This window comes from Podarcis liolepis (genome assembly GCF_965112155.1).
Source record: "Podarcis liolepis genome assembly, chromosome: 6".
Taxonomy (NCBI): Eukaryota; Metazoa; Chordata; class Lepidosauria; order Squamata; family Lacertidae; genus Podarcis; species Podarcis liolepis.
Window position 1 is genome coordinate 42,253,305 of NC_139559.1, and position 11,785 is coordinate 42,265,089.

General features: G+C 43.9%; 1 protein-coding gene across 7 annotated transcripts in view; it reads right to left on the minus strand.

Annotated features, from left to right (window-relative positions):
* MDM4 (MDM4 regulator of p53) overlaps positions 1–11,305 on the minus strand; it is a 31,577-nt gene extending 20,272 nt beyond the window's left edge. For 2 of the 7 annotated variants that reach the window (XM_083509021.1, XM_083509017.1), the window contains exons 1-3: positions 10,995–11,305; positions 5,291–5,402; positions 2,897–2,971 (exon numbers count right to left, since the gene is read on the minus strand). In XM_083509021.1, the coding sequence (XP_083365147.1) occupies positions 2,897–2,971; positions 5,291–5,365 (150 nt within the window). In that variant the 5' untranslated portion in view covers positions 5,366–5,402; positions 10,995–11,305. Of the gene's footprint in view, positions 1–2,896; positions 2,972–5,290; positions 5,403–5,665; positions 5,810–8,001; positions 8,144–10,626; positions 10,969–10,994 lie in introns of those variants that run through there. The other 5 variants (XM_083509019.1, XM_083509016.1, XM_083509015.1 and 2 more) reach the window with 4 other exon arrangements.
* Between the last annotated feature and the right edge of the window lie 480 nt (positions 11,306–11,785).

Here is an 11,785-nt window from a genome sequence, read left to right on the forward strand (position 1 = left end):
AGGGGGAATCACTCCATCTGGCAAGCAGGAATGCTTGTGCTAATGGGGCAATTGAGACAACAGACTTTTAATTCCTCTAATTTCAGTCCTTTATCTTTCAGCTACCCATGTGGCGTAAGAGGGTCATATATATATATCAAGTGCTCCCCAACCTGCAGGTCGTGGCACACAAGTGGGCTAAGAAGCCTCTGCAAGTGGGTCATAGGGTTGATAAGTAAAATCAGAATAATTACCACCTTGAACTGGGCCTGGAATCATAATGACAACCAACGTAACTGTTTTAAAATAGGGGTTCACAGAATCGGAGTTATACGAGCTCTAAACGGAACTCCACAATCCAGCTAAAATGGAACTCCCACATCCAAACCGTGAAAAAATGTGCACATTTTTAAAACGGGAACATTTCTCTCTCCCCTTAGAAAGCAGTTTGCATTCAAAGCGCTGGAGAAAGCACTTCAGGGATAACTCTGCAAACCACTTAAGGCATCAGCAACTGTGGGGGGGGGGGAATAGGAAAGACAGAATAAACAGACATGGGTAGTTTTTATAGTCCATATTCATTCCCTAATTAGAACCCCACTGGCTGGAGTTTGAATATATGGGGATCTCAAAGATGTCACAACTGTAGATCTGAACATTGATATCTGTGGACCTTAAATTGTCTGGAAATATAACCAGTCTAGAGCAGGACTGAGAAACCACTGATCCTTCTAGCATTGCTGGACTACAATGCCCATCATCCCTAACCACTGGCCATGCTGGCTGGGGCTGGTGAGAATCAGAGTCCAGCAACATCTTGAGGCTCAAAGGTTCACCATCCCTGGACTACAGCTTAACAGTGGTAAACAGAAAGTGGCACTAGTTATAATGCAGGAGATGGTAATATGTAAATAATACATATGCTCAATGTTTATTTTATTGTATTAGGTAGATTTTTAAAAGCTGGGAATTCTGTATTAAGCAGATGTAAAGTAGTTGTCATTATAACCATCAGAGAAGATTTTATATATATTCACAGTGTAATAAAAGTTTGTTACAAATACCCTAACCTCCTTCTGAGAAGCGTAGGGCCACTTTCCCATGGGTGTCCCAAACACTGCTCAGATACACTGCATCCCTTCAGAAGCCAAACCATACTATGGGCATTCAAGCACAGTGGCAGATTTAGCATCTAGGTCAAGTATTCCCAATCAGCTTTTATTATTATTATTATTATTATTATTATTATTATTTATTCCCCACTCAACTAGCTGGGTTGCCCCTGACAATCTGGGTGGCTTTCAACACATATAAAAAACATAATGAAATATCAAACATTAAAAACTTCCCGATACAGGGCTGCCTTCAGAAATAAGGGCAATAGACACAGAGCCCCACTGCTTGTGTGAGAGTTGCAAGTTTAAAATTAAGGCAGTGACCCTGCAATCAGATAATTCTTGAACTGCAAACCAGATCCAACTGAAGTGGTGCAGCCACATACTAGTATATAACACACAAGTGGAGCCTATCCCTCATGTAATACATTAAGCATAAAAGCCTAGTCACCCCTCTGTGTCTCCAGCAAAAGGGAGGGGGGAGTCTCACCTAGAGAAGATAAATGCAAAATGAACAACTACTAGCAGCTTCCACCCACTGCTGGGGGACAAGCCCTTACTGCGCTAAATGTAGTCTGGTGTGGCAAATTAACATTTTAACACTAAAACCCCTTCCATTCAAAGTATTCAATTTGTTTTTTGCAAAAATATTAGAAGCTAAATAAGTTATTTAAATGCATAAGTGTTTAAAATAAGTCACGGAGCACTACAGGAATATCTGACACATTCCTAATGAAAAGCCACTGCATTTAATTCCTAGCTGACAGGATACCCCTGTAAATCACAGCTAGTGTCATTTTTCTAATCTTGTACACACTTTGCATTTTCATCTTAAAATAAATGATTTCACAGGGTGTCTTGGGTTTAGCTGACAAGACATTTCCAATGAAATGAGAGAAAATAAAAAAGTATAATTCAAAAACTTTCAAGCTTCAATTGGCAACAAGAAACATTTCTAACAGTCTCTCAGGATTACAACTAATGCAGTTTCACTCCCACTCTTTAATACTGACCGATAGCCCTAAATCATTTTATAATAGCTATTCAACAATAAAAAAGCTGCTGCTCTTTTAGCATCTGCAACAGGCAGCTCAAAAAACCTTTTGATGAATAAAACACACACCCATGGCAATAAGGATGTGTGCCTATTTCACATGAAAGGTTCAGAAGTGCTGAGACCAAAATCTGCCCCTCCATATTTCAACCTCCATGCTCAAACTAGGGGATGCATTATTAAGAATAGTTATGGATAGTCTTTAGGGACACCCTCCCCCAAAAAACCACCTTCACCAACACTGCTCACTCAGGTTATTGGGAAGAAGCAGAAACATTTCATTCTAGCAACTAAATTATCCAGAATAAACTTGCAAAAATACACACAGCAGCACATCAATCACCAGAAGGAAATCAAAAGGTAGCAAACTGGAAATGTTAAGCGAGCAGATGAAACAGCATCTGAAAGTGGCAAATGCTTGTGTCAAATACACATTGACCACCAAAAAGAAGTAAATATTAGGGAGCATAAGACAGCATATATAATTCAAAGACCATATGCACAGTCCTCATTTTGTGGAAGTTACCATTACACTTTCCTGTTTCAACAGCCTAAACTGGGAAGTGAGAGGGGTTTTCCAATAGGGGCGAGCCAAAATGTTGTTCGCAACTTCATTTGTTTGGGCTATGAAGTCAAAGGGGGGCATTTCAGCAATATTAGGTGTGGTTGAAGAGTAGCACAGAAATACATAAAATAAGGCAACCATCAAAACTGTTTCCAATACAGAAGAGTGTACGTATCAACTCACCTCCTTTAATGTGAAAGTTTCACCTTGAGCACCTGCAGCTCGCAGAATCTTCAGGAGTGGCGGTTTTGGTCGTAGCTAAGATATGTGATAAAGAGAGTTTTCTATAAGCCATGTTCTATAACTTGTGTTGGGTGACAGATTAAATGCTGCCCATAACTATCCCAGAACAGTAAACTAAATGCTTCATGCAAGCCTGAAACACACAGCTGCAATGTCCCATCCCCACCAATGCACCTTTGAAACAAATAATTCTAAGGAGATGAAGTCACTACAAACAATGCATAACCTCAATGTAAATCATACATTTCACTTTACCAGAGAGAGAGAGATTTAAAGAGAACGAGCATGAGAGGTAACAGCAACATACAAATCCCAAGTATCATAACACACATGTTGATTCCCCACCCTCTCTCACTGCAGCAGTCATAATACCCAATTAGGGCCACAATTATATCAACTCCAAGTGAAACATTATATGAGAGCTTTCATAAGGCTAAAACAATGAAATGCCTGAAGCAAGAAGGCCCATTGGTCCGTATTAAACACCTCATTACCCTCTATATTCCCAATGCTAAAATGAGAGACAAAGGTGAAGTGTTGATATGTTCAGGCTAAGCGGGCAGAACAAGGGAGTTAGCAACCTAGAGTCATTCTAGACCAGTTTCAAAATTACACTGGTCGTACTGACTCCCATTTTCCCACATGTCTGTGGAGTTATGCAGTTCTGTGTCACCAACAGCTTTTAATCACACAGTTTCCAAACAGTACCCAGGCAGCAAATGCACTGCAAATTCCAAAATGTTACCCATCCTTAGCTCAAGATTTTGTTGGAAACTGTTTCCCAGCACTCTCACTACAAATTGAAAAGACCAACCATTTAGGGACTCCTGTGTTTTCCGAAATCAAGCCCAAGGGAAGCATCAAAACTGCATGCCTGCTTTTGAAACCGTTTGCGGGCAGCAGGACACAAATTAAGCTCACTTAAAGTTCAGTGCTACAGTAATCAAACACAAGGCTCATACACAACAAAATAATTAAATGAGAGAATAGTTCCAGATTCCAACTTAAGGGGCCTCTGTCATATGGGTTGATTTCTTCATTTTAAGACACCCTGCCCTCTGCATTTCATACTAACTCCAAAGAGGAACACCTGAACCACCTCAATGTATTTCACTTGGGACCCTAAGAACTCCAGCATAGCCAAATTGGATATAAGGATTAGATTATTCTCAGCTCCCCAGGATACTAAATTTGACAGCTAATATATGGCCATTAACTCAAATGTCTTTATTTAGTCAGTATTTTCTCCCAGCAGTGAGAATAAACAAACATGATTAATCATATTACCTGGGAACTAAGATAGATAGTACCACTTCTAAATTAATATACTAGGGAACTAAATCCCAATGGAAAAGCCAGTTGTCATTAATGGCAAATAAAATTAGAAGCTGAACTCCTTCCTGCTTGATTAGCACCCACTGTTGACTGCACTTGTCTTTCCCGCTTCCATCTATATTGCTGCGTGTTACACCCCCTTTTCCAGCCACTTCTGGGTCGCCGTGATGCATGTGTGGTTGCACATCAATTAAAGGTAAAGGTACCCCTGCCCGTACAGGCCAGTCTTGCCAGACTCTAGGGTTGTGCACTCATCTCACTCTATAGGCCGGGAGCCAGCGCTGTCCGCAGACACTTCCGGGTCACGTGGCCAGCGTGATGAAGCTGCTCCGGCGAACCGGCACCAGAGCAGCACACGGAAACACCGTTTACCTTCCCACTGGTAAGCGGTCCCTATTTATCTACTTGCACCCGGAGGTGCTTTCGAACTGCTAGGTTGGCAGGCGCTGGGACCGAACGACGGGAGCGCACCCCGCCGAAAGGATTCGAACCGCCGACCATACGATCGGCAAGTCCTAGGCGCTGAGGTTTTACCCACAGCGCCACCTGCGTCCCATTGCACATCAATTGGACATGTGTAAATCAGTCGTTGCCTGTATTTATACATATATACAACCTGAGCCTACGATGGAGGGGTTCACAGTATTAACAGCCAAAAATGGTATTGCTTCTTACATACTTGCAGTTTTCGATTCAAGCCAAATGAAACATGGCTCTCTCTCTCTCTCTCTCTCTGCCTTTCCAGTCTGACCTTCTGGTTCAAATAATACAAATCTGACCTTTTGTCTTTCTAACAGACAGCTGAGGGAGGGTAGCCCACCCATTTGCCCTCTGACTGGAGCCACTCCCTTTGTTCCACTTAGAACCCATATTTAGCAGGCCTTTAGCAGGCTGGCCTGGCTATTCCAGCAATAGAATCCATGCTGGATCCAGGAATTAAAATGGGGCCCAGGCTTCAGTCAAACCCCTCCTCCCAAAAAACTCATAATAATAGGTTACCTGTTTGACTTGTTGAGGTGATGTTCTGCAGGCACTCTCTGGTGATAGATATTGTGTAGAGGTGGAAGATGACATTTTGGCAGTGAAGTAGCTGTCTGTCTTCAATACAAGCCTAAATCCAAAATAAGATTTACCAATTAGTCTGAAAGAAAGCACACACAAAACTATGCCAGAACAGATGATATTCAGAAGCCTTAGAAAACCTTTGGCACAAAATTAAATAGGATCCTAGGAGTACTTACATGTCTAACATTAAGCCCACTCTATTACTATTTTTTAAGTTTGGTTAACAACTTTAAAAAATCCAACACCTACTAGTCTAACATAAATTAGGCAATTATGAAGGAAATGCCTGCAACTCCTCATTTATTGCACCTTAACTAGATATTTTTCCTCTTCTTCTAGAGAGTAGTGTCTGAAACAACTTCTTCGAAGTGCAGCCCCAAGCAATCTTTACTCTTCTGACCCTTTGAGCCCTAATATAACCAAGTCCCCTCTGGCATGTTGAGGCAAATCCCTAAAACAGTGACTGTTAGGATGAGTCACTTGAACACTAACAGCTGAGTCATTAAACTAGTACCCAATCATGGTTAACTTGGTCAGCAAGCAGGGCTGGGGCAAGCAACTGAATGTACTAGTGCTTAAAGCTAATGATATAATTACAGTTTATCCTATAAACTGAAAAGTTCCAAAAGTGTTTACGAAAAATACAGTATGCTATATGCAGAGCTTTCAAATCAGCAAGCTTTATTTTCACTCAGTTCCAGCAAAGAAAGCATGAGATAGCAAAAATCCCTAAATCAGAATCCAGAATTATTTATTGTGACACCATTTACAATAAACAGCCAGTTAAAATGGCAGTATCAGAGCTACAGATAGGTAGCCGTGTTGGTCTGCCATAGTCAAAATAAAAAAAATTCCTTCCAGTAGCACCTTAAAGACCAACTAAGTTAGTTCTTGGTATGAGCTTTCGTGTGCATGCACACTTCTTCAGTATCAGAGCTCTCTCCTATGGTATTTATTCTGAAGTAAATCATACTGAAGCATGTATGGACATGAGCTTTATTACAAATGTTGGGTTTGGTATGGATATTGCAACTTGTGGAGAGACTGTGATATCTAGAGGCTAAATGAGATGGCTACTAAATGATAATCATGAGATCTCAGTAGATCTATGGATTGTGTATTATCAGATTTAAACAAATCAGACTGAAAAGTCGAACTGATTAAAAACCTATGCAACCTATGTATAGACACAAACTTAGTATGTATACATTAATTAATTAAATAGAAAAAGGATTACATCCAAATTCCAATATTTCAGAATGAAATTAAGGGAAGACGTTTTACATGCACTGAATTGACAGCCTTGTTCTCTAATGTGGCAGTTTTCAAAATAACTATAAAACATGTACAGACCTGCATGTCCTAGTGGTGGGGTTTAAAATAACAGGCTAGGAGTAATGGAAGTTCGTGTCATGTTTCTTAACCTCTGACGGAATAAGTAAATCCCTCCAGCTGGATTTTCCATAGTAAAGAATACTAATAGTAGGCTAAACCAGGTTTGGATCTTTGGATAACCTTGTAAATGATGGCTGGCAAAAAGTATGACATCTATGTCTAACTATGACTTTCTCTTAGAGCTCACAACAGTGCTTGAAGTTTAAGAATTCAGAAAATAGTTTTAAAACAGCTAAAAAATATATTTAGCTTAACAGAACATGATGACCACAATTTATTTAAAACCATAAAACACTAGACACATGGACGTACTTCCCAATAAAATAGATGTTCATAAATGTTCCAAGCAAATGCATACTAATGTGTAAACCACATGTCTGAAACCCACAGAAAACCATTTTCTCTCTCCCAAAATGACCTCAAATATTTCTCTGCAAGGTCAAAGGAAATGGGGGAAATCTCCCAAGTGTGTCTGTGCTCACAAATCCTGCCTTAAGGGTACATTTATTGTGTGAATAGGGTGAGCATTTGTCCTGGATTCAGGAATTAAGTAGTTATAATAACAGAAGAGTGGTCAAAACCCAGATAATGCAATCAGGTAAATGGCAGACGGGAGATAAACAACACACTCAGGATTCTGTTTTAGACCGCCCCCTGTGATGTATGTATGATGTGTTGGGGGAGGTGGTCCTGGGCTACACCCCTTCTGTGATGTATGTATGATGTTTCTGGGGGTGGTCTGGAGTTTGAGGGTGGGCAATTTCAAAGTCTATACAGTGGACGCTCGGGTTGCGAATGTGATCCGTGTCGGAGGTACGTTCGTAAACCCACAGCACCACGTCTGCGCATGCACGGGTTGTGATTTGGCACTTCTGGGCATGCGCAACGTGCGAGTGTCGAAACCCGGAAGTAACCTGTTCCGGTACTTCCAGGTTTGGCGCAGTGAGCAACCTGAAAACACACAACCCGAAGCGTCTGTAACCTGACGTATGACTGTATAAGGGTGGACGCACCTCTGTTTTGAGTCCCTCCCCCCACCTCCTGTGGGAGGGGGGAGCACACTGTTGCAACAGCTTTAATAAAGATCAGGCTGACTAGCTGCTTTGCTTCTCAATATTCTCTGGTTAGTCTCTGTTATTTTCTCCTACCGATAGAGAACCTACAAAAGGACTCTACATGGGCTCTTGGGTACCCCATAAGGGAAAAGAAGCAGTTTTTTCCTTATAACAGGTAGAATTTCCAGTACATACTAGTTGAATGACTCCGCTGTTCAAGTGACTCATCTGAACACATTCGCTGTTTCAGGACTTGCCTGAGCATGTCCTAGGGGACTTGGTTTTCTTTGGGTTCAAAGGGTCAGAAGAGTAAAGATTACTTGGGACTTCACTTTGAAGAAGCTATTTCAGAGGAAAGATAAATACCCCATTAAGGTCTAATAAATGAGTTGCAGGCTTTTCATTCATAAAAGCTTTATTTGACTGGTAAGTGTACCTGTAGTTTTTTTAAGTTGTCACCAACTGAAAAAAGAGTAATAAGGTGGTCTTAGTTTTGGTCATGTAAGTATCCCCTAGGATCTTATCACTTATTTTTGTGCCCAGTGGTTGTAAATTGCCATGAGATTAGCAGCTATAACAATATTTGGGAGAGGGGGCAAAAACACTTTGTTGCAAGCTGGTACTATCAAGTATTGCAGGGGGTTAGGGTTGGACGAGATGACCCTTGGGATATCTTCTAATTCTACAATTCTGATTCTACAAGCATTCATTTATGCCCTTTAAGATGACACAGAAAAATGTGTAGAAATACTATCCCACATGCTATAACAGTCATCCAGAATTCTGAGATCACAGAAAATGATCAGTCCCCCGTGAACTGTTTGGGGACTTAAAATAAACAAGTGATGCAGTGAGAATGTGCCTGTTCAGGATAAAGGTAAAGGTACCCCTGCCCGTACGGGCCAGTCTTGCCAGACTCTAGGGTTGTGCGCCCATCTCACTCAAGAGGCCGTGGGCCAGCGCTGTCCGAAGACACTTCCGGGTCACGTGGCCAGCGTGACATCGCTGCTCTGGCGAACCAGAGCCGCACACGGAAACGCCGTTTACCTTCCCGCTGGTAAGCGGTCCCTATTTATCTACTTGCACCCGGAGGTGCTTTCGAACTGCTAGGTTGGCAGGCGCTGGGACCGAACGACGGGAGCGCACCCCGCCGCAGGGATTCGAACCGCCGACCTTTCGATCGGCAAGCCCTAGGCGCTGAGGCTTTTACCCACAGTGCCACCTGCGTCCCATTGTTCAGGATACTACTTTCTATTTGCCTTCCACCCATCCCCAACAGTCAGTTAGTATTCTGTTGCAATGGAGGATGCCAAGAACTCACTGGGCTATTGAGTTTTCCAAACCTTAGGGTCCTTGTTTTCCTAAATATGTTTTTTTTATTATTATTTCTGGGAACCTTGGGCATTCCCTCAAGCCTGGTAATAGCTCCAGCTTGTGTATGGAAGGTGCCGTTTCGGTTATATAAAGACAGGCACTCCTAGAATTGAGATTGCCGCACGATGATGAGCATACATTGCTGTCTACTTATTGTTCACTTTCCAATGCATTACTAATCTCTTAAAAATCACTTCCTTGTTTCTAAGCTTTACTTAAAATGGCTAGGCAGGACAACTAAGCAGCAAATGCCGGCTGTCATTCGGCAACTTTCATTTCAGCGTCTTACGTAAAAATGACGGGCGCACTGAATGATGTAAGGACCTGCGCACTCCCTTATTTTAAAACTTTCCCTCTAAAATATTTAACACGTTCTCCAACCATTTTTCCACGATGTCAGAGCCAGCTCCGGATTAGTTATAAACAAACTCAAAAAAGTAATTTCAAAAGTTGCTGGGGAGGGGAGCAAAGAAAGATACTTTAGACAACGACCTTAGTGATGGGGTGCTTACACAAAGCACAAGTGCATGGAAGACAGATGAAAGATACCCTTCCTTTAAATAAAAAAAAAGCAATGTGCCTGAACTTGGCGAGTTTAAATATGAGAAACGTCAAAACAAGAGCTAAGCATGTGTGCAAATGCCAGTCCTTTAAAAAAAAATACTTGCTTTAATTTTGCTTTTCGGACAAGTTAATGCTGTAATGATGATGACCCTCCCCTGTGTTCTCCCCTCCTTACACGAAAGAAAAAGGCAGTCAAAAGTCCCATAATGCCCAAGTGCTATTGATCCAGCAGGGACCTCCCCCCTCCAAAGCCTAGCAAGCGGTGCCTTCTCCCACAGCCCGGAACTGGAGACTATGGAAGACAATCTTACTCAGCTAGGAATGATGGCCAAAGAAGAAGAATCTTCTACGCCAAGGAAAACAGAGCTATCATAAATGCTTGGTGTCCAGAGCAGCTTCTTCACGGCCCCCCTCGCAACACGCCACTTCCAACCTCCCAAGACTAACATTTGCGCCCGCAATGACTCCAGGAGCCACAGTTGCCAACTGAGCAGGGAAGATGAGGGAGAGGAGCAGCCTGCCTGCCCTTGCTCCCCCCCCCCCACACACACACACCTCCGCTAGCAACCGTTCCCTATATCAGCGTGTAAAAACAGCGCTTTTTACCACAAGGGCTTTTCTGTACATCCCAGGTCAAGGGGGCTCTCGAAGCGGCCGGTCCAAAAAGTCGGCAACCCCCGTCCCCTCCCCGCGGCTTTCCCCCTCCTGCGCTTCCCCGCCTCAGCCCCGCCACCGACCCGCCTTTTCCCTAAAAGTTCCTTTCGCTGAGGGGGAACTTGGAGCCCCCCCCCCCCGGAGCTGTTCGGCATCCGGCCACCGTTCGCCCTCCTACGGAGAAGCCGCGAAGCTCTCGGGTCCCTCACCGCCTCCTCCGGGACTCACCCTAAGGCCGCTCCACGACGCCCAGCAACTCCCGGCTAATTACGGGGGCGGGGCGGGGTGGGGAGGACGGGGCGCTTAACAACCCCGGCGGCTCGTCGCCTCCATCTTAGCGAGGGCGGGAAGGCAGCAGGCCTCGGTTTCCGCCCAGCCTCTCAACATGGATACCCGCGCACTTCCGCCCAGGCCGCAGGGATAGGCCAGCGCCCACGTGCCTATGGCGGGACCAGCGACACGCGGGAACAGCTTACAGAGAGTCTCCCGCCAAGTCACGCACTACACCATAGAGGTTAAAGGGAAACAAAGGCTAGAGCGGAATGGCGGGCGGGTAGAGTGAAAGCCACAGGGATAAGGAGGAGAGAGATGCTCACCTGCAAGAGGAGCTTGCTTCGTCGCACGAGGCGGGCTGCCCACGCGCGGGGTGTAATTGCTGCAGGTGATTGGCAGCAGCTGCCTCTCGGCCGAAACAGATGTCCCCTGATTGGGGTGTTTCCCCCGCGCCCAATTCGGATCTTACTCCCAAGTGGGAAAATTGGGTTCAGTCTCTGAATCTTTAAAAGTGCGATATTGGCTGCATGTAAACCAGTGGAGCACGAGGCTTCCCCACGGAAATATGCTCCGCGTTAAGTCTGGGAGGAGGCGGTTTCAGTTAGACTGGCTTCTTCTGCACGGGAGACTATGGACTGGGAATCCGGTGTACTGTAGTCCCAACCCCACCTGACTTTGTTTAAAAAATTCACCCGGGAAAAGCTGGCTGGGAAGTCCAACCAGCGTCCAGAGTTCCCGGGAGGCTCCTCTGTAGGTTAGGAAGAAGCGGGAGATGCTAACTGAGTAATTCTGAGCAAGGCGGCTGCTAAGCCAGGTATTTATTAGAAATACTGCTGCAACAGGGTCCCCACTCTCAACTCGCAGGAAGGAGAGAGAACCTGAACAAAAAAAAGGTTCCATTTATACCCGTTGATTTGGGTGGTCTATAGGTGTGCACCTAGAAAATGTCAGGCCAGTGTCACTGAAGGGGAGGCACCACATGTAAGGTTTTTACAGGTCATGAGTTTATCAGTACATCCCAGGTGTTCCTTTGCAAAAAGATAACAGGAACAATAGTCTTGCATTGTTCTACCATTGTTTCCCTTTACAGTGAAGAGATTTGTATGAGATAGCC